Genomic DNA, 23,754 nt, shown 5'->3' on the forward strand with positions numbered 1-23,754 from the left:
CAATCTTCCATCCAAGATTTGCTTGTACTGTCTTATGTCTTTACTTCAATAGGCATTTTTAGATTTCTCTCAAATTTCCCAAATTAATTTTCTTTCAATTTAACCAAAACAAAACCATGTCATGCAATAAACTAAAAGAGTAGTTGGGAGAGAAAGTTTGCTGCAATTACAGAAGTTTTAGAAGTGAGCCTTTACCAGTTACATCTAAGGCAGTGATTCCCAAACTTTATGACACGTTTCAATCCTCTTCCTGGCTCTCATCCCCAGAAAAAGTGATTTAGTTGGAATGGGGTGAGATCTGGACAGTGGAATGTTTTAGAGCTTCCCAGATGATTCAGATGTGCGGCAAACTTTGGGAAGCACTGATCAAAGGCGTTTATAGGAGAGGAAATGTAAGTTTAACTATTATCTGGGGCAGTCTGGTTCTATAAGTGAACAGAACAGTTATGGCATCCTTTATGACGCTGTAACCAACATTTCTAACTAATCACGCAGGCTTTGTCTGTTTCCGTATATTCAATCACATATTCTGGGTAAATCTGATCTTTCTGAAAGATGATAAAAACAGAGGGATTCAACCTTGTATCCACACAGCTGTCATACTGCAGAGGCGGGCTCACGTAAGCCTTATGTCCTTCAATAAAACCTCCAACCAGGACTCGGGCTACAAACATAACGATGTTTTTGGGATCACACAGGCAATTTTTATGGGAATTAATGGCATCTTTTGTGAAGTAATTTCCTAGAAATAATCAGAAAAAGAAAAAGGTTAAGAATTATTATAAAAGACGATATATAGTTTATAAGATTATTTATACATAATCACATGATAGGCATTGACCAAGTATGTATGTCAGCAATAGCTTACTGATACTTATAACTTTCCTTTGTACTTAAAAAAACGTTCATTATGCAAGTAAACTTGAATACAGTGTGTAACCCTACTGAAATAACAGAAACATTTGCTACTCTGCAGGATTCACAGGTATGGGGTTAAGCCACCGGATACAATGAGCATCTGCTGATATCACAGTGGCCCAATTCATGCAAGGCAAGTTGAATTGTAACTGATAAACCAAAGATACTCTAACAGAGTATTATATCGTGTACATTCTAAGGAGGAAAAGTCATTTACTACTATGGGAAAGTTCTGGAAAAAGGCAAAACGGGGACGAGATGTACCACGAGCAAACAACTGACCCTGGCAGAGCTCTTCAGACAGTTGATCCATCGCCTCAATTCTAAAACCACCTCTGATAATCACTGATGTTTCCAAACTCAGCAGATCAACAACCATTTCCTGACAAATTAAAATTTCCTGTTTTTATTTTTATTATTGCCCAGTGTTTTTCTGCCCTTTAAAGGAGTATATATTGCAAATTCTGATTTTCTATGCAAAAATTAATAAGTAAAATGAATCTGCTGTATTTACGATGACACATGTTTAATACATTTTTCTTTTATTTTGCTTGGTATTATTGATTTTTTTTTCATACTTAAGATGTTTGAATTCCAGAAATATTGCTTATCCCGAATAAGTCAGATACAGGCCATTCTGGGTAAATGATGTTCAGCTATATTTAGAATTAAAAACTAAAAGTCTGGCTATACTGACCTACCATTTACACTCCCACTCTCCTTCCCAAACACAGTTAATGGCCTGGTGGGAATACTCTCACACTTGTTTCTATGTATTTACATACACATATGTACATAAACTCTGATAAGTTTTATGTTTATTTATTCCTAAATGGGATCATGCTATGTGAACTGTTCTACAACTTTTTTTCCTACTTTAGTCCAAGAAATCTTGCTATGTCAGTACATCTAACCCCAACTCATTCTTTTTAATGGCTGTATAGGATTCCACTGTAAGAATGCATAATTTAATTTAATTAATCCTGAAATTAACTGATGAAAGTGTAGGTTGGTTTCACTTTTTTTTGTCTATTACCAGTCATACTTCTACATAAATGCTAAAATATCCTAGTAAATATACCTTTGAGAACCCATATAAATATTTCTGTAGAACAGACTGCAAAACTATAGTGGCTGAGTCATAGGATATGAGCATATTAAAGTTTGATATCACAAACCGCCCTCTAAAAGTAATCTAAAAATGTTACCACCAATAATAAAATCCTGTTTTCTCCACATCCTTGCCAACATTGGATATTATCTATCCTTTTAATTTTTGTCAATATACTGGGCAAAAAGATCTGATTTTAATATGCATTTTCTGAAGACTAGTATACTGAGCATCTTTTCATATGCGTATTGGCATATTTCATATATGAACTGCTTTTTCATCTTTTTTTTCTCTGAACTGCTTTTTCATCTTTTTTTTTTTCCTGTTGTATTGTCTTTTTCTTACCGATGTGTGACCAAAACAAGCTTAAATTCAAGAACTAGTAGGTCCATCAAGATCTTTTTACAGTCTTAGGCAGTGAGCCAATAGGTACTTGGAAAATGACCAGGGATACAAACAAAAGTCAACCCACCACATTTCTATTGTGCCACCCACTCCTCTCTGTGCCAAAGATGCTCCTTCACCTGCATTCTGTACTGCTCTGTTATAGCCTCCGCAAGCAAACTAGGACTAGAGGCTGTGCCCTCATTTTTTTTTTTGGCGGTACGCGGGCCTCTCACTGCTGTGGCCTCTCCCGTTGCGGAGCACAGGCTCCGTGGCCATGGCTCACGAGCCTAGCCGCTCCGCGGCATGTGGGATCTTCCCGGACCGGGGCACGAACCCGTGTCCCCTGCATCGGCAGGCGGACTCTCAACCGCTGTGCCACCAGGGAAGCCCCATACCTCATTTCCTAAGTGTCTACAAAGAGCAATTCCTCGTATGTCAATTTCTAGAACTTCTTAACAATTCAAGCTGTTTTGGAATGAAATCTTTCTAAAGCATACACACCTCTCTGATTAAAAAAAAAACAGAACAAACTCATTTTACCCTTTATTTTACTAATACCTCAGATACAGATACTAATTCTGACATATGGTGTTCTAACAGAGGGATGCCCTGTTGAGTTACTAAGGTGGATAGAGCTGTTTTCTCCTATACTAATGACTCCAGCATGAGAAAAAAAAATTGTGTTTGTGCCTTGCAGATCATTTTTCCTCCTTTTCCGCTTAACAGCTATTAACTTCCTTCTTGCTGCCTGCCTCTAGTATCTCTTTATTCCCACTCCACACACGTGCTGGGCTGAGAAAGAAAACACTGCTATTGGCATAAGATTAAATGGATTCTGGGGAGCTCCCGAGGATAAACGTACATGATCTTTGGCACAGAAATTTTATGGCAACATGGGCTACTTAATACACAGTTATTCACTCTTTCAGACCCTGAGTGACATTCCAGAATGCTAACATTTACAGATAAGTGAATTCCAGTTATGCATGTAAAAGGTGTAAATAGTATGGAATTACTGGTAAAAACAGATTTGACTTAAAGCAATTGGAATTAACCATAAAACCTATTTTCGACATTCAGGGATAGCTGTACATATGTCTTAATGGCACTGTGGTTTTTTTTACAGTTGTTCAATTAAATTTTTTCTACTAAGAAAGTCTGAGTGCTAATATGATTATTTTTGTTTATCAATGATAACTGAATGAAGAATGACTCTTTATACAGGCATTATAGATCTTTGGAGGACATTTTTATCATTCTCCATTGAGAAAAGAGTAACCATCACCCTAAATAACTGATTTTTAAAAGAAAGCATCCGGCTTTTTTTCTCCTTTTTTTTCTTTTCTTTTTTTATGGAACACTTCACGCATTTGCGTGTCATCCTTGAGCAGGCACCATGCTCATCGTCTCTGTATCGTTCCAATTTTACTATATGTGCTGCTGAAGCGAGCACAGCATCAGTTTGTTTTTAAATCATGCTTATATAATCTGGAGTCTACATAAGCTTAAATGATCCAAACCAAAGACCCAACCTTTTAGCCCACTCTCCTAAGACCTGGACTCTGTCTTGTTGCAAATACCCCTTTCAAGGAACAGATCCTTTGAAACCCAACATCCTTCCCTCCTTCTGCCACTGCGTGGCTGTAGGCCACCCTCATTTCTGGCCAGGACTCCTGAAACAACCTAATTGTTCTCTCCACGTGCAATCCTGGTCCTGCCCATCCTCTCTTCACACTGTAGCCAGAGACATGTCATTTCTTTCCTAAAGCCATTGGTGGTTTGCAGTTGTCCTCAGGATAAAATCCATCATCCCTTTAGCATGGCTTGCAAGGTCTTTAAGGATCTGACCCCAACCTACGGCTACAACCTCATCTTTCGTCACTCTCACCACACCTTAAGTGTGCTGTGCTGTGCTGTCCACAGCCTCCCTGGCCTTTGTCAATCTCTCGTCTTCATAAACACTCTTCTCTCAACTTTTTTTTTTTTTTGCATAGCTAGCTTTTGTTTGTCCTAGAGATCACACTTACACTTCACAATGTGCTGATTTTCTAGGGTCTGCTTTGATTCATTTTTTCATTCATTCAGTATAACTGATATAATGGGATAATACTGTCAAAAATATTATGCTTTTTTCCCTCCAATTCTTTATACACAACTATCCTTCATTTAGCCAGACACATACTTTGCCTCAAAGAGAATTAGAATCTTGGAAGGAATATATAAGGACAAAGAATTATGATCAGCTTTTGATTACCAAAATAGGATCTAGAAATACATGGCAAAAAATGGCAGACTTTGTTAACTAGAAAGAACTCTGAATAAGACCAGGAGAAGGAACCGTCTCCTGGTTGAGAGTCAAAAAGGGCCAACTTGCCTCTGACTCAGTCTTTCAGGGACCTAGGGTCTGGGCCCAGAGGGTGGTCAGTGGCTAAAAGTCAGAGATGACAGGGGAGTCCAGGAGCAGAGGAATGCGTGTGTCGCACTCCCTGGTAGAACACCAACATTCCAATGCCCTGGAGACTCTTTGGAGTTTTCTACATAGACAGTAAGATTATCTTGACATTTTTGTTTCCTTCTTTCTAACCATTTGGCATCTTGAGGTACCTGGGTGGCAGAATCTTGCACCCTGGATCCTAAACATGTTCCCTGACCATATACATGTCCCGTCTAGGGTCTTGAATCCAGTTGGTATCAAGACAGGTCCTTCCTTGCTTAGCCACCCCCCAAACAAGTGCTTCTTTTTCTAATTTCACTTTGCTTCTGCTTTTTATCCAAATCTGGGTTTTTATAATCTCCTCTGCTGTTAAGGTGGGTGGCTTTCACCTAACTGCTGCAGTTCTTCTCCTCAATCCAGTCTGATCAGTTCTGGGCCACCTTCCAGCCTGTAGGAACTTGCTTACTCACCTGCCTTCCACTCTTCTCCTCTATGTCCTGTTACATGCCTGGTTTCCAATGCCAGTTTATCAAGATGTAACCCAGAGCCCTTCTATCCTTCCAGGCATGTCTTACCACCTCTTACACATAGTCATGTATAAATTACACAGATAACAGCCTATCCAGAGGGGTTTTACGTGTGCAACAGGGGTTCTTTTTTTTTCCCTCAGAGAGTAGCCATCTCTTTGAGACCTGCCCCTTGGCCTCTTTTAGGATAACTGCCTGATCTTTTCAAGATTATGGGCCCAGTGGTTCATACCAGTGTATCTAGACCATATTAACAGCATCATGGGAGACAGGACTGGAAAGCCAACATTAAAAATAAACACAAACAGGGGCTTCCCTGGTGGCGCAGTGGTTAAGAGTCAGCCTGCCAATGCAGGGGACACGGGTTCGAGCCCTGGTCTGGGAAGATCCCACATGCCGTGGAGCGGCTGGGCCCGTGAGCCACGGCCGCTGAGCCTGTGCATCCAGAGCCTGTTCTCCGCACTGGGAGAGGCCACAGTGGTGAGAGGCCCACATGCTGAAAAAAAGAAACACAAAAAACACAAACAGAACAAAAACACCCCCTAATTCCATGTAACAGGAGACAGGCCAAGGAGCAGGACCCCTCCCTGACCTTCACAAGGGAGAGTGGCATGGGGAAAGGTTCCTTGAGGAACACCCTGCACGTCCAGAGAACTGCAGGCACCCTCCTCGCCTCTTGCATCCATGCTACACGAAGGCGTATACTTGGCCATGAACAACTCCCCCCTTTCACCAAATTAAAGGAAGAATGACAGCCAGTGAGTAACACTGTCAAGTCATCCAAATACATTTCAGAGCGTTTCAGCACTCTTCTGTTCATAAAAGAGGAGAAACAGACTAAGCATCCAAGAATGTCACTATTAGGGTCAGTTATGGCCAAGACCCGGGAGCACGTATATATATATATACCGTATTTCCATTCTCTAGGAGAAATATTTGTTTGACTTCTGACATAAGCGACTCATGAGAGGGCTTCCCTGGTGGCACAGTGGTTGAGAGTCCGCCTGCCGATGCAGGGGACACGGGTTCGTGCCCCGGTCCGGGAAGATCCCATATGCCGCGGAGCGGCTGGGCCCGTGAGCCATGGCCGCTGAGCCTGCGCGTCCGGAGCCTGTGCTCCGCAACGGGAGAGGCCACAAGAGTGAGAGGCCCCGTGTACCACAAAAAAAAAAAAAGAGAGACTCATGAGAAACTGATGGGTTTAAATGTCACACCTGTTATATTTCACTCAAGATGGTTACTCCGCTATCTCCAAACATTTCTCAGTACGTATTAGTGATGTGTTTAAACTTAAGAAACTTAAGAAATGCTCATCTAGTCATTCCCCAGCTTAAAACCCTTCATTAGCTTCCCCTACCCTGGGGTCAAGTCTATTGCGTGGCCATGTCTTGGACCAATTATTCCTGACTCTTTGAGGCTGGTGAACCCCACCTGTTCTTAGGAATACCTCTCCAACCTGTTCAGGTGTCCACAGGGCCTGTTCTTTTCATCTACAGCAGCTGAACATTTGCAATCATTAAATTATGTAAAATAATGGTGTCGGGGGGAGCATGTCCAACTTGTTCGCCACTGCGTCCCCAGCATGTAGCACATAGAAGGCACTCAAAAATATTTGTTCACTGACTGATTGGCTTCTTGCTTTTGCGGGGGGGGGGGGGGGCGTTGAATTTAATCTTAGTTATATGAGTTGAGCCCCCTTTGAAAATGTGATAAACTATTACTTGTTCCCTTAAGATGAGTGATCCTTGGACTTGCCTGGTGGTGCAATGGTTAAGAATCTGCCTGCCAGTGCAGGCAACACGGGTTCAATCCCTGGTCCAGGAAGATCCCACATGCCAAGGAGCAACTAAGCCTGCGAGCCACAACTACTGAGCCCACATGCTGCCACCATTGAAGCCCACGCGCCTAGAGGCTGTGCTCTGCAACAAGAGAAGCCACCACAATGAGAAGCCCGCACACCACAACAAAGAGTAGCCCCCGCTCGCTGCAACTAGAGAGAGCCCGTGCACAGCAACGAAGACCCAACGCAGCCAAAAACAATTTTTTTTTTTTTTTTTTGCGGTACGCGGGCCTCTCACTGCTGTGGCCTCTCCCGTTGCAGAGCACAGGCTCCAGACGCGTAAGCTCAGCGGCCATGGCTCACAGGCCTAGCCGCTCTGTGGCATGTGGGATCTTCCCGGACCAGGGCATGAACCCGTGTCCCCTGCATCGGCAGGCGGACTCTCAACCACTGCGCCACCAGGAAAGCCCCCCAAAAAAAATTTTTTTTTTTTTTTTCAAAAAAATTTTTTTTAAGAAAGAAAAAAAGATGAGTGATTCTTTGGTTTTTGTTTGGTTGGCTTTTGGGTTTTTGAGTTGCATGAAGGAATTTAGGAACAAAAAGAAAGAGCTGAAAAGATTTTGTGTGACCACCGGTGCGGCCTGAGATGGGAGAGGCCTCATCTCCCATCTTTGATTAGAACCTAGCAGTGGCAGTAGGATGGGCATAGGTCAGGAAGAGCCATGGCCGGTACTGAGTAGCAACGGTAGACAAAGTCATCAACAAGGGGGAGTACCTTGCAAGATGTATGAGATGCCTTGGTTTCCCCGCCCTACCCTTCCCGCAAAACGCAAATGACAGGAGGGAAGCAGGGCTAAGGTGTAGTAATCAAGTCCCACGGCAATTTCCCACTCTACTTTGGACATTTCAGGTTAACATGAGCTTATTTTCTCTCCAGGACTGTAAAAGCCTGGATGTGCTGGTTAATACAAAATAATTACATATATCTCATAACAGGAGCATGTGTAGAGCCTGAGCGATGGTTTCTACTAGTTCGGCTTCTCTATCCCATACAAACCTTTTCCATATTTGGTGTCATGAATTCCATGTATGACCCAGTCAAAATTATTCGCACAGATAGACTCTACATGGGTGCGTCTCACTGCACAAAATAGGATTTGCTCGTCTCTCTTCATCTCCTTTTTCTTCCTAATATAAGAAATGTGAGACTTAGTATCGGGAACATTCCTCCTCCACTCCAGTTAATAACATTAATCCCAACTAAAGTCTAATCATCTTAAAATTTTATTCTGCTAGCTTTCAGAATGGAGCTACTAACATTAAGGCAACAGCTGTAAAAAATAAATATATGAAAACTTTTAAATGATAGACACATGAAAGCATTTAATTGTAAAGCTGAAGCTGAAAGAGAGAAGCTTGAGTGGACACAATGAAAACACAACTAGAGATTGAAGAAACTGTTGACTACTAAAATGAACCAGTGAATATAAATCTTAAAAGACGGATCTTCACTAATCCTTTCAAACTTTATGTCAAGTCACCTGATAATGCGGCCACCAACCTTTCAAAAGCCTTCAAGAGCTTTGCGTTCCGGATCTTCCTTATCTTTTCAATCTTGAAATTTTTCATGGAAGCTTTAAAATGCTGACTCACTTTGGCATATTCCAGAGAGTCATTATTGATCTCAAACAACTAAAAAAATTTAAAAATATATGAGTGTGAAGCAGGAAACATTTAAGGCATGATATGTCCATATGTATGGCTGCCTGTGCCATGGAGTATCCTTGCCAGGCCTCTGACAGCAGGTGGGATAAGCTGGCTTAGGCCTTCCACATCTGGCAGTCCATTCCAGTGATGAACTAGATGGCATGGAGCCCGTCTGTTCAGGCTGACTTCAGGCTAACAGAGCATTATGCCTGAAGGCAAACGGAGCGTCCCCACCCCATCCCCAGGTGTGTGACTTAGTTAGTCCAATGACCTGGTGAGTTCCCTGCCTAAGGCCAGTGCAGGGGCAGAGGCATTGGAGGTACCCAAGGAGCCCAAGCAGAGCTGCCTGCACCCAAAGTTGGAGTCTGATGCTGAGGCTAAATGATCCAGGAAGAGTCTCGCCCCAACCAGGCGAGGTGATGAGGTAAGGCACACTTCAACTCCCATAGAAACTTGTTTGTTAACTCCAACTAACGACAAGTCGCTTTTACTGTGAGTTCCAGTTTTCTCATCTGTAAGGTAGGGAATCGAATATCTATTTTACAAGTTTGTTGTGAGGATCTATCCCAAGGAGATCATGTATGCCTGGACTCTGGAAATGATGACGTGCCCTGGAGAAGACTTGTTCTCTGGGAAAGTGGCACATGACACAATCACCATTTAGATGTCAGCCTTTGAATCTTGATTCAAGGGTTTTGCAGACTCACTCCTTCACTCATTCATTCATTCAAATACACACATTTGTAGCAAAGTACTTTGTCCCATCTTTAAACAATTCACCCACTAAAAAGTAAAAAACAAGTACCTCATAGCCATTTGAGGATGAGGTGCACGTGTTCCGTTGAGGACTAAATACCGAGGTGAAATGCTCTGGTTGGGTCCTCACCTGCTGATGGCTGCAAACAAGACAGAGAAAGAAATTCACCTGGCTCCCCGTTTCATGTGCCCAAATCACCTTCTGTGCTTAACTTCAACTAAGGTGAGGTTCCTCAGAAAACTTCCCCTTTGTATCTTCTTTAGACTACATCCCTGCATATTCCTGGTACACACATATCAGTAATCATGCTTTTAAAAAAGGTGGTAATCATTCATAATTTGGTAAATTGTTATTTTCCCATTGATTTAAAATGTAAAAGCCTTGACTCTTTTTTACATTTCTGCTTAACCTTCAAAGGTCCTAATGTGTTAGCATTAAGTTTGTCTTACAGCTTCTTTGTCAAGTGATAAACACTAAAATAGGGGTATAGGGGAAAGAATCCTGCCTTTCCTGGATGAACTGTATTTCAGAGTAACCATACACGTGGGTGTTCTCTACTAACATGTACAATACATAGGGATTTATTGTACAATTTTAAGTTTGAAATTTTCCATAATGAGAAAATTAAAAATTTTTTAAATGCTTTAAGGAAAAAAACTCTTTAAAGACCCCCTTCTGGGGCTTCCCTGGTGGTGCAGTAGTTGAGAGTCCGCCTGCCTATGCAGGGGACACGGGTTCGTGCCCCGGTCCGGGAGGATCCCACATGCCGCAGAGCGGCTGGGCCCGTGAGCCATGACCGCTGAGCCTGCGCGTCCAGAGCCTGTGCTCCGCAACGGGAGAGACCACAACAGTGAGAGACCCGCATACCGCAAAAAAAAAAAAAAAAAAAAAAAAACGCCTTCTGTAAAATGAAGATTCTTTTGGAATGAAAGAAATTGGCCCCAATTTATATTTTAAGCTCTGATTTCCATACTATGCTAGTACAGTGCAGAACAGATTCAATTAATACGTTGTAAGGTGCTCGTCAGCAACGCTATAGTTCATTTCTCTTTGGGCTGTTCAGAATAATACTCACAGCCCTTAGTCTGTCCTAAAGCAGTGTGTCCCCTCTGGGCTCATGACAGCAAGATTCAAGCTGGTTCTCTCCACAGCCGCCCACCAACAGTTTTCTCAATTCATTTTCTTCACTCACTCGCTTAGCTGACTAGTATCACTACATACCATTCATCATACAGAATATTTCAAGAGCTTTGAGGAGCTGATATTTGTGGAGGGGAGGGAAGAGGTGGAGGATTATGCTAGGGGAGACAGGTGGGAGTGTACTTGACGCCTCTCAACACTGCGATATTTTTACTTTATTCATTTGAATGTTAAAAGAACTGGAGGGAAGCTTAGCTGGCTAGGCTGATCCGATTCTAATTCTTGGGAGTTGGAATTAAGAGATTCAGAGAAAATTGGGTAGTAGCGGCAGAAGGTACAGCTGAAGGGATATAAAGATTGGAATAGAGTCCGCCTGCCGATGCAGGGGACACAGGTTCGTGCCCCGGTCTGGGAAGATCCCACATGCCTCGGAGCGGCTGGGCCCGTGAGCCATGGCCGCTGAGCCTGTGCACGGCCGGAGCCTGTGATTCACAGCGGGGGAGGCCACAACAGTGAGAAGCCCACGTACTGGAAAAAAAAAAGATTGGAATAATGAGGTTAAAATTGTCAAGCATTAGCCAGAGAAAAGTCTTAGGAGATATAAAGACAGATATGCACATAGATACAGATAAGGTTGCTGAGTCTCTTAGCAGGGGAATAAGAATAAGAATAAGAGCGGCTAAGATATACTTGACAAATGTACTAGGATCAAGCCCATGTTACAGATGGGCGGATGCAGAGTGATTAGTTTGTCCGAATGCACACAGCTCATAAGCAGTAGGCAGAAGCTGAGCCTAGACGTGTAGCTCCAGAGTCCGGCCGTTAACCTGGTCACAGGCAAAGATCTGTGACCCCAGGCTGCTCAGGCCCTCAAGCAGCACTTGGACCCAACTCCCGGTCCGAAGGCCCTCAGAGAGCTCAGCTCCCCAGCCTTGGCTTCTTGTAAAATGTTGTTTTCCCTACTACACCACGTTTATCCCTTTAGTAACTTCCCGTTTCCATGGAATACCTTAATTCTTACAACCAAAAGGACCTAATTAGAACACCGACTTCACACCTGCCTTGACGTCTGTTTTACATAATCACTCATCACCCAGGAAAAAAAATCCAACTCCAAAAATGTTCATGAGCAATGTAGGTTTGACTGAGTTTCATGAGCAGACAGAGGCGTCACACTGAATCCCCACAGCAAAATTTCCTTTACAAATCCCCTTTCATCAACTTTATCTTTCCCCAAAGCCTTTACTCAGGCAGCTACCACATCCCTTTTTTTCTCTCCATTTTTTTCTCAGCCTCCCACCCCCTATAAATCCACTCAACAAAACTAAAGATATCCAGAAGAACCCACAGCAAAACAAAAACCCAGTAATTGTGCATTTGATTCTTTCCTGGGAACAACCAGCCGTTCCCAGCTGAAGAAGCTGAGCCCAGAGTAAGAGATCTGCCCAGAGTCCCCCGGGAATTGGAGGGAAAGACAGACTTCCTGCTCTAGAATTCTGTCAGTCATGCTGTACCGCTTAGCAAGTACCTCACTCATTGTTAAAGCAAAAGGAAATTGCAGTGTTATGTGAGCAGGAACATTTCAGAAAACAGGGTCCAGATTCATGAGCAACTCAACGAGGCCAACGTGTTAACATCTCAAACGTGTGCCAGCAAGCAGCGTTCCAGACACTCACACTCGTCCACGTTTCACCTGCTCCATATCCCAGTAAGACACAAATGTCGGCCTTCTGACGATATCCTTTTGGGTCTTGGAAGCTATGTTTGTCTGAATCATCCCTTTAGACAGAAAAAACAAAACACAAATCAAGAATCAGCCCTAGGAAATGATTTATTGTTATTTTTCAGAGGCTAGTATCACAGCAAATATTCATGACTCAACTGTACATGTAAGAATCGAGAAAATCCTTTTGGATGGAAATTACTCATGATAAAAACTTGTATTCTTCACTGCCCTTAGTATAAGACCCAGAAAACAAAGAGGTAAATGAGCATTCCTGAATTAATCTAATCTTTAAATCAAAGTCAGGTGGTAAAGAGAGCCAGGGCAGCCAGATTACGTCACCCATGACAGGCTTCAACGATTATGGGTTGGAATGTGGTAGCTATATCTTAGAAGTTTTTTCCTACCTCAAATGTGAAATGTCACTTTCAATTCACACATGTTGTACACCTAAGTCTAAGCTGCAGGCCGCATGAGCTCTTTAAGAAGTAAATCATCGTACATTGCTAGTGAAAGTATAAAACGGTGCAACCACTTTAGAAAACAATTTGGTAGTTTCTTATAAAGTTAAACATACACTGCCCATGCAATCCAACAATCCCACTCCTTAGTATTTATCCAAGAGAAATGAAAAGCTACATCCACACGAGAACTTGCGTTTGAATGTTCCTAGTAGCATTATTACAAGAAACAAAAAGTGAAAACAACCCAAATACCCATCGACAGGTTAATGGCTAAACAAACCATGGTATATCCATTTTTTTTAAATTTTATTTTATTTATTTATCTTTGGCTGTGTTGGGTCTTTGTTGCTGAGCGAGGGCTTTCTCTAGTTGTGGCGAGCAGGGGCTACTCTTGGTTGCTGTGCGTGGGCTTCTCATTGCGGTGGCTTCTCTTGTTGCACAGCACGGGCTCTAGGCGTGCGGGCTCAGTAGTTGTAGCTCGCGGGCTCTAGAGCACAGGCTCAGTAGTTGTGGCGCAGGGGTTTAGTTGCTCCGTGGCATGTGGGATCTTCCCAGACCAGGGCTCAAACCTGTGTCCCCTGCATTGGCAGGCAGATTCTTAACCACTGCGCCACCAGGAAAACCCCATGGTATATCCTCACAATGGAATATTACTCAGCAATGAAAAGGGAAGGACTACTCTATATGCAACAACATAGATGAGTGAAAAACAGTATTCTGAGAGAAGTGAGCCATATGCAGAGTACACAGTACAAGGTTCTATGTATATGGAATTCTAGAACAGATAAAACTAAGCTATAGTGACAAAGTAAGCTGGTTGCAGAGGAGAGACCGATTGCAAAGGGGCATAAGGAAACTTTTTGGATTGATGGGAGCATTCTAGATCTTGATTAGAATAGTATTTGCACTCACTTGTCAGCACTCATCCAACTGCACACTTAAAATGGGTGCATCTTATCGCAGCAATTACGCCTCAGTACAGTTTTACATCAACATCAACAAAACAAACAATGACAGAAAGAGCAAATCAGATCATGCCACAGCCCTGCTCAAAACCTTCTCGAGGTTTCCAGCTCATAAAATATTTAAGTTTCAACGTCTTCTCTCATCTCTTACACACCTCCTTCCCATGTGCATGGGCTGCCCCCTCCCTTCCAAAGTTTCCTCCTCAGATAAAAGCAGGCTCCCTCCCACGATTCCTCCATCCTCTTTCTGCCTCATCACATTGCTTCATTTTCCCCGTAGCTGTAATTAGTTTCTGAAGTTGCCTGGTTTGCCAGCATCCAGAACGGGGCCTAACACACAACTGACACTCTAATACTAGTTTAATGAATAAGAGCGAATAAGAAGTAGAAAGAAAGTAGTCTGGAACACTGCAAACTTCTCTGAACTGGTTTCTGTGAACCAAGTGAACAAAATGATGGAGCTAAAATTGTTCAGACTCGGGAACAAGGTATATTGGTTCTCATCTCTCCACCACATTTCACCACAGAGAATACCACCAAAAAATTTTTTTTAATTTAAGCACATTTTTAATTTGACCATCCAACAGAGGAGATTTTAATTTTTCTCTATTGCCGTCTAGTCTTGGTCCACATGCATACATTCCTGCACTTACCATGCACATTAAATTTTTTTAAAATTCATTTCTGTTTTAAATATAAAAACCAAAAAGTACAGAAATACAAACTCGGGGTTCTGTCTTCTTCATTTAACAATATCAAATTTTGCTTTTACTGCACAGTTTTCATAATCATAATTTTTAACAACCGCCCAATACTCCACTGAAATTTAATACCTTAATGTGTTCAGTCACTACCTTACTGGTACACAAGCTATTCCTCTACTTCAGTACTATAAGTAAGGCTTTATTAACAGAGACCTTTATGCCTAGAGCTTATTTTTTTCTTGTGAATTATTTCCTTAGAAAGATTCCTGAGAAAATAAAAAAGCAAGCATATTTTAATATCTCTTGATATGTATTGCCAGGTTGCTTTCCACAGAAGTTGGTATAATGGCCCTTCAAAGCTATATGACTTAACACACCGTAACTGGTACAGGACCCAAATCTCAGGTACAACCTGGGAATGTCAAAGACCTGACAAAATCTCCTTTACCTCTTTCAAAGCACCTATAGGGCTGGGTCCTGGAAAGGCAAGTATCTGACCACACGCAGGGGGTGTCCCATGGATGCAGCTGATGGGACAGTGCATTCAGAGGGAGAGCAGTTTCTGCCCTGGTTTTTTACTAAACACAACAGACAGATGGGTAGAAGGTAACCAGAAAATCTTCCTATGGAGGCTCAAATAAACGTGGCGGAAGGCAAAGTCTTTAGAAAAGGTGATGGATAAAACCACTGACCTAGATGATGAAGGCTAAAAGGAACAGCAAGGTTCTAAAATTCAGAAGGGAGACTTCCCTGGTGGCGCAGTGGTTAAGAATCCACCTGCCAGTGCAGGGGACACGGGTTCGAGCCCTGGTCCGCGAAGATCCCACAGTGAGTCCGCGGGCCACAAACTGAAGCCCGCGCGCCTAGAGCCCGTGCTCCGCAACAAGAGAAGTCCCCGCCATGAGAAGCCCTTGCGCCACAACAAAGAGTAGCCACCGCTCGCCGCAACTAGAGAAAGCCCGCACGCAGCAACGGAGACCCAACACAGCCAAAAATAAATACAATAAAATAAATAAATTTAAAAATAAATAAATAAATGAATAAAATAAAATAAAACTCAGAAGGCACCCACAGGCCCAAGGTCTCTACTGCAATCATCAGCACCTGAAAATTCTGCCTCAGTCTGGGAAGCAGCCCACCTAGAGTCAGAAATTAAGAATGGCAGAGCCGGAAGTACCCCCAGAGACCACGTAATCCAATGCCCCCATTTTACAGGGTGCTCGGTGCTGTCCCCAGCTACTCTGCGTCAGAGCCGAGGCTCCAGAGGACAGGTCTTCTGACCGCCACTGGCTCCCACCCACGGAACTCCCTGCCTTGCTAAAAAGAACCCGGGTCCTGAGCGCAGCACGCCGGGCTACTCCATTCCCACTCCCACGCGGATGCCACAGGCCGGATTCCAGCAACAGGCACCACTGCCAAACGCAAAGACTTACCTTGGAAACTCAGCTCGTAGTTTTGTGAACCCGCCTGAAATGGCACAATTCCCCTGTGACAGGATTGAAACAGAGACTCCAGGTATGAAGAGTCGATGTTTGAAATTTGCTCATTGTCTTTCTAATTAAAAAAAAAAAAAAAAAGGTAAAGACTTCAGGGTAGGCTTTTAAGAAATTTCTACTATGATATTTTATATAACTATTTTAGCCGTGGGATTTGAATTGGAATGCACCCTGCCTTTCAAATCAGACTGCCAAGTTTCCTGGGTGGGACCACGTCACACCCTTCTGTAGTCTCCACCGCGGGGCTGAGAGCACACTCTACACTGCAGAAACTGACCATACCCTTGGTAGAGGCCTGAAAAACAAAGCTCTTTGCAAGTCTTTTACACCTTCCATAAAATATGACTCAAGTGTACAGAGCAACTGGTACCCAACGTGCAGACATGATGTCTAACAGAATCCAACATCCTGCCATGAAGTAGAATATCACAGCTATCAGCCCATCACACGATGAGAAAGCACAGTTTAAAGCTGGTATGAAGGCATGTAAAATTCCAGTAGGTGTACTGCTGTCCAAATGAGTGACCTAGCCCTTCTCCTCCAGCTATAATGAAAGGGGCACCCCCAAAATGGAACGATATAATCTCCAGCCTCAAGGCACATATGATGGGTCTGAACACCAGAAAGGGAAGTAAAGGGAAGCGTGTTATCCTAGCAAGGGGGCAGACTAGGCCACCATTCCATTGTCCCTACCCTATGTCAGGGATGATAGACCAGATATAAGCCCCCAAGAGCAGGGGTTCCCAATATCTAATGGTAAGGAGTTCTTGTTCCTCGTGATCTAGAATGGAGGATGACAGCAAGATCCTGTTGGCAGCCGGTGGTGGGCAGGGGCTCCCAGTCCCTTTAATGACAGGCCAGACTCTGCAGGCTTCAGCTACATCCAATTATGTCATACCACAACGATGTTTGTTGCAACGGCTGCTGGGACATGTATCGGGATGATTGTAAAAATGACTGCCATCCAGGGTGGGCAGTAGGAAACTGAGTTTCCATGATTAGATGATTCGCTGGGAAACCATATGCCTTCCTCAGACCCCAAAGAATGGCTTAAGTGGGCAAACACCTGCGAGCAAGGGTGGGGGAAGGCAGCCATCACCTCCCGACACCCTGGATTTTTTGGGGTTTTGTTTGTGGTTTTTTTTTGGCCACACCACGCAGCTTGCAGCATCTTAGTTCCCTGACCAGGGATTGAACCCATGTCCTCAGCAGTGAAAGTGCAGCATCCTACCACTGGACCACTGGGCCCTGGGTACCCTGGTTTGATGACTTGAATCTCTGCCTTAATTTCCCATCCCCAAAGTCCTGTACCCCTCAACTGCCTGCTCAGCTCTGCAGAACCCTGTTCCTGGCTGGAAGGAATCTGCAAACTCTAGGTCAAAGCCTTCCAAACTTGAATGTAAATGTAAATCACCCAGATCTTGTTAAAATTTGCATAATGATTCAGGGGAAGTGGGGGAAGAGTTTTGGAGCCTGCATTTTTTTTAAGTTAATTAATTAATTTTATTTTTGGCTGCATTGGGTCTTTGTTGCTGCAAGCGGGCTTTCTCTAGTTGTGGCGAGCTGGGGCTACTCTTCCTTGCGGTGCACAGGCTTCTCATTGCCGTGGCTTCTCTTGTTGCGGAGCATGGGCTCGAGGTGTGTGGGCTCAGTAGTTGTGGCTCGCAGGCTCAGTTGCTCTAGAGCACAGGCTCAGTAGTTGTGGCGCACGGGCTTAGTTGCTCCGCAGCACATGGGATCTTCCCGGATCAGGGATCAAACCCGTGCCCACTGCATTGGCAGGTGGGTTCCTAACCACTGTGCCACCAGGGAAGCCCCAGAGCCTGCATTTTGAACATCTCCCAGATGACACTGACATTGCTGGTCTGCGGACCTGACTTTGACCAGCAAGGCTTTAGGGTCCATATCAGCCATATTCACTAGAACTTTCTTTGACAATGGAAATTTCTCTGTGTTGTCCTATACGGTAGCCACGAGCCACATGTGGCTGCTGGGACAGCTGCTGGTAGAGCACTTAAAGTGTGACTAGTGTGACAACAACTGATTCTTAATTTTATTTAAGTTTAATTAAGTTTAAAATTAAATAGCCCCAGAGACATTGCTTTGGGAAAGATCCACAGTGTTCTTCTTCCTTGCTGCAAGTAATAAATCCTTCCTTCTCTGGGGGAAAAAAAAAAAATTTAAATAGCCACATATGGCTAGTGGTTGTCATACCGGACAGAACGAGGCTATTAAGTCAGTGTCTGAGCATCTGCACAGCCTCTCATGGTTCACGGGGACATTCCTCTGGCTCTGCCCTCACTGTACTCCAGTTCTGAATGGGTGAGTGAATGAATGAATGAACGGTAGAGCCTTCAATTATGCATTCTCCCAGAAGACTTGAATTGATACCTCAGTTTCAGTTACCAGGTCTTGGCTTTTGTCTTGTGCCTACATGTTTGCCTTGATCTCGGCTTTCTAGAGCTATGGCTTGCCCTTGTCCTGGGCAATTCCCTCAGGTCATGGACTCCTGCCCCAAAAGGCTAGCTTTCACAGCTACTAAGCTTGGCTATCTGCTGGTAAACATCTTGAGGGTCTGGATCTGTACCCCCTGACTGATGCAAAGCCCATGACTGCTACCTGGCTCTGCCCTCCAGTCACTCCTGCTGTAACTCCATCCTGCACCACTGCTGCCCACCATCCTCTCCTGGTCCACCATCCATGTAGGTACAAGTCCTGGTTAAGCACCTGAACTGCCATATATCAATTCTACCTTCCAGAGGGTTCACTGTCAAACATATGCATCTACCCTTTGTTGGCAAAAGTTTCTATTTCTCCCAGTTCCTACCAGAGAGGTTCCTAACCCGGAAATCTCAGTTGCCCAACTCTTTTTTTTTATTTTTTAACATCTTCGTTGGAGTATAATTGCTTTACAATGGTGTGTTAGTTTCTGCTTTATAACAAAGTGAATCAGCTATACATATATGTGCAACTCTTATTAAAAATTCAGTTGCAAGAAATAAAACCTGTAGGGCTCTGTCTGAAAACTATTCAGTCCACTCTTTTCTCTAAATATTCTAACCTGTACACTGGCTCAAACCAGGTCATCAAACAGCTGTAAACTTGGACCATAATACATAATACACTGAACTATGAAAGAAACCAGGCTGCAACTTATGTTTCAGATCTCCCGGTACCACCATTTTTATTTTACTTGGATGATCAGCAAGGAAAACACCAAACCCAGGGCCTGGTTTCCCGTCCTTCCTTTCTTTTTTTTTTTTTTCCTTTTATAACAGAAGTGCCCACTCAATTTATATAATGATGGGTCTAACTAATATGAGACAGGAAGAGTTTATTCACATCCTCAAAGAACACATTCCATTTCTTACAACAGACAAGTGCCACAGATTCAATGACTATAACATTTTTTGTGTTCATAGGTAGAAAGTTACATTCTAGAACTGTGCATTTAACACAGACTGAATATCCCAGGGAGAACTTCATATTACAGAAGTTTTATCAGGAAGTTTCTTGATGTTTTACTAGGGGACATGAGTGACAGAACCCGTGTAAATTTAAATATGATCTTTTACCCCTTAAAGTTCCTTTTGGTCTCTGGGGTCATGATGTCACTAGAATACAAATATTTTCTAAGCCTTCTCCCCTATCTTACTGAAAATTGCAAGTATTTGACATAAGAACCATTGAGACCTATAGTTTACTATTTTAATTTCATTTCGTTTTATTTAATAACCAAGGCTAAAGAATTTGAGTTTATAATTTCAATTTCCACAGGCACCTCACAGAATCACTTTTATGGAACTGCACTTTGACACCATCCTCGGCTTAAATATAAGAAGAGCCCGTACGAAGCTAAATATCACAGGGGTTTTCACGCCGAGGTGCTTGACAGGTCACCGCAGGAGGGGAAAGCAAAGAGCCCTGAGCCCCGTCCTCTTTGCACAGGGCACCTCTGCTTCACCCTAGTTCGCTCATTTAGGTTCTGTGAAAGATTGTTTGATAGCATGTATCTGCCGCTAAGACCACTGGGAAACCGCCATGTACTGCACGGATGGTGGGACCAAGGTTGAGGACCTCACTCACCACAGCACACAAGGTCCCCTCTGTGTGGCCCTGTAGGAGACCCTTTTCTCAGGCCTCACTAACAGAGAAAAAGCCGTGCTTCTCCTGAGTAACTGGAATGGTCTTTTCATGGAGGCACAGGGGACCATATAACATAGTGTTTCTTTGCTTGCTTTGACAGCTAGGGAGCGCAGAGCCATGTGTGTAGCCCATCCACTTCTAACCCTAGAGAATCTGATGCTGGCATTTCCTCGTCCCTACTTTGGCTTCATTTCCATCTCTTGCTTTTCTTTTCTCTTTCTCATCACTCTGATTTCATTGCCTACTTAAGCTCACTCCCTCCCTCTCTCTCTCTCTCTAATCCTATGAATCAAAGGAAAGAAAGGATACTAGACAGAAGCTCTGCTTATCTAAACTTCTCTCCCGAGAGGCATGGACATATATACACTACCAAACGTAAAACAGATAGCTAGTGGGAAGCAGCTGCATAGCACAGGGAGATCAGCTCGGTGCCTTGTGACCACCTAGAGGGATGGGACAGGGAGGGTGGGAGGGAGACGTAAGAGGGAGGAGATATGGGGATGTATGTATATGTATAACTGATTCACTGTTATAAAGCAGAAACTAACACACCACTGTAAAGTAATTCTACTCCAATAAAGATATTTTTAAAAATTAAATTAAATTAAATTAAAAAAAATAAACTTCTCTCCCTTTACTATGTCCCTGTGCAGGTAAGTCTAGAATCTTCTAGTCCATCTGAATCCAGACTCTGACTGCATCCTAGTAACCATCTATATCAGTCTTCTGATTTCTCAGTCCTGCCTCCTCTTCTGGCTGAAAGCAGTAGTCTCTGTACATTTATGTACTAGTACATAGAAAGCTAGCTCAAGGTTCCAGCCCAGGCCCCGATAGCGAGGAAAGAAGGATATTGGCTGGCTCATGGATCAAGGAGTTCCTTAAAAATAATTATAATTTTTTATGATGCAATCGGAGTCCATGCTTGCTGGGTATCATGTAAAAAAGCACCACCTCCTCTACCATGTCCATGCTCCACGGGTAACCACGTGGGTGTCAGACATTGTACTACTAGTTTCTTCTGAAGTTGGCAAGTTTATACAAGAGCGTCCACAAGGAGGAATGGTACTCACCTTCTCTCCATATTGAACCCATTTGTCATATCCATTTCTCCAGTACCAAATCCATTTTGTGGTGAAGAGAGAACCGGCCGGCATTGTGACAGATGAAGGCGTGGAGAGACGTCGGATGGGTTTATGATCACAAGTCATCTTCTGGAAACTGATTTTATAATTTCCAATAGAAATGCTGAGAGGGAAAAGTTTAGTGTTAACAAAATGCTTCACTGAAACAAAATGCTTCTGTTTTCTACACTCTGGTCTTCTCTAATAAGAGGATAGAATTAAACCTTGAGAGCTGAAAGGGATCTTTGAATTTCCCTTATACAGCTTTCGGTCTTACACATAAAAGAAAAAACTGAACTATAGAGAGGTAATGTAACCTGCCTGCCCCACATATTCAACGGTGTCACAGAATGTGTTCTTCCCTCAAAAAATATGCCCCATAGACAACTGTGCCTACACAAAACAATGGATTGGCTCAATGTTTGTTAGAAAGTCAGTTAGAAACTCACAGTAGGTCAGTTTTTTTCAATTATTATTCAAATAGTTATCAAAGTGTGGTCCAAGACCTTTTCGGGAGCCAGCAAGGTCAAAGTTATTTTCATAATGATATTAAGACATCACCTGTCTTTTTCACCTTCATACCCTCACAGGTGCACAATGGAGTTTTCCAGAGGCTACATGATGTTTGATTTCACAATAAAGAGATTTGCAAAAATATATAACAATTTCAGTCTTCTCAGTGAATTTGGTTTTGTTTTGTTTTGGAAAAGTTATTTTTATAGTTTTACTTATACACAGTTATATATGCATATAACTATATATAAGTTAGATATATAATTATCAAAAAATGTTATGTTTACATGAATGAGTTTATTATTGTTATTTTTAATGCATCAGTAAATATTTAATTTTTCTCAGTTGTGATTTTTAATATGGTAAATATAAATAGCTATAATCCACATAAACAGAAGTTCTTTGGGATCCTCAATACATTTTAAGACTATATAGGGCTCCTGAGACCAAAAAGTTTAAGAGTTACTGCTCTATGAAACACCTCCTAGATCAGTGATGTTCAACCAGGAGCGATTTTGTGACCCAGGGAACATTTGACAATGTCGAAAAACGTTTTTGTTTATCACAACTGGCGTGCAGTGGGTGGAAGCCAGGAATGATGCTAAACTGCCCCCCCGCAGAACAAATAATTATCTGGTCCCAAAAGTCAATAGCGCTAAGGTTGAAAAACACTGCTTCAGATTTACCTGGGGGGAGAAATACACCTAGAAGCAAAACAGCTGACGCCACCCTCTAGTGGCAAAAGGTCGCAACACAGAATCTCCACCAAAAATTCACTAAATTTGCAGACGACGACACATCCATATTTTCCCCCCCAAAGAACTTCCTTGTAAAACAGGATGCAGCTTATAAATATGGTCATGGATGGTATCACCCATATCAGCCCTAATAGAAACAGAAATATAAGGTAGCCTCTTAGAAACCTCCAGGGTAGAGAAAATAGCGAACACAGAGGAAGGTATAAAATGCTAAAGTATACAACAAAATCCTGCCCTAGAACTATAGGAAATGACTCAAATCATTTTCTCAAACTATGAAATTAAGTCAAAGCTCTTCTGAGCTCATCATTTAGTACTTGTGATAGTCCTACGATGAGCTGATAGGAGTACAAACCAACCTACGCATTTGCTGCTCTGCAGGACACACTGACAAACATTAACTAAACACATATTTGTGTCCCTGTTTGTTTCACCTGAGTTAGCAAATACTCTCAGAGTCCCTTGTAATAGCGAGGCTCTGAGTGACTTCACACCTGCCCCACTTACGTATTTTTCTTCATTAACTCAGCAGGCGTTTGCCATTTTTATCTCAAGAGTTAACCTGAATGGGATTCTGAAGGAAAACTGCTTTTTCTTCTTCCCATAAGCATAGCACTGGGCTTTCTTCCGATGATGTTGTGCATCTCACAAGCCAGACCGGCCACCAACTTACGTGCAGACTTGGGGGTCACAAAAGGCCTTCTCAATATCCTCCATGAGCGGGAGGTCCATCCAGGTGTTTCCAAGTAACATCTGCCACCGGTAGGGCAGGTGGAAGTGAACTTTGTTGCATCTCTCTAAAAAGACAGAAAAGAAGTCTCAGCGATTCGGCCAAGTTCACTGCTGACTCTCCCCCATCCTTTCACGGCCCGCCTTTCCCCTTCTGCCTGTCCTGCAGGCACATTTCCCAGCTACACCTGTGCTCATGCTGGCCCCTACCTGCATTGCCCCAAACTCCAGGTTCCATTATGACCCACGGAGACTCATCAGAAAACAAAATTCTCTGCTCCCCAAAAAGCCATGTTACCCACATGGAAATCTGAGATCTTTATAAATTGACAGTTACCCTTTCTGCACCCCACACGTGGATTTACTGAGACAAA

At 43.0% G+C, this 23,754-nt stretch overlaps 1 protein-coding gene and 1 non-coding gene across 2 annotated transcripts in view; both read right to left on the minus strand.

The window, feature by feature from the left end:
• Positions 1 to 479: 479 nt before the first annotated feature.
• Positions 480 to 23,754, minus strand: part of ZC3HAV1 (zinc finger CCCH-type containing, antiviral 1) — a 61,398-nt gene continuing 38,123 nt past the window's right edge. The window contains exons 6-14 of the mRNA XM_065883589.1: positions 23,518 to 23,524; positions 23,325 to 23,444; positions 21,330 to 21,504; positions 16,051 to 16,171; positions 12,438 to 12,540; positions 9,670 to 9,760; positions 8,719 to 8,849; positions 8,215 to 8,345; positions 480 to 742 (exon numbers count right to left, since the gene is read on the minus strand). Of these exons, the coding sequence (XP_065739661.1) occupies positions 480 to 742; positions 8,215 to 8,345; positions 8,719 to 8,849; positions 9,670 to 9,760; positions 12,438 to 12,540; positions 16,051 to 16,171; positions 21,330 to 21,504; positions 23,325 to 23,444; positions 23,518 to 23,524 (1,142 nt within the window). The remainder of the gene's footprint in view (positions 743 to 8,214; positions 8,346 to 8,718; positions 8,850 to 9,669; positions 9,761 to 12,437; positions 12,541 to 16,050; positions 16,172 to 21,329; positions 21,505 to 23,324; positions 23,445 to 23,517; positions 23,525 to 23,754) is intronic.
• LOC136128673 (U6 spliceosomal RNA) lies at positions 3,763 to 3,869 on the minus strand. The gene has a single exon (XR_010656258.1). It is a non-coding gene; the product is annotated as a U6 spliceosomal RNA (small nuclear RNA).

The sequence above is a fragment of the Phocoena phocoena genome, chromosome 9, assembly GCF_963924675.1.
Source record: "Phocoena phocoena chromosome 9, mPhoPho1.1, whole genome shotgun sequence".
NCBI lineage: Eukaryota > Metazoa > Chordata > Mammalia > Artiodactyla > Phocoenidae > Phocoena > Phocoena phocoena.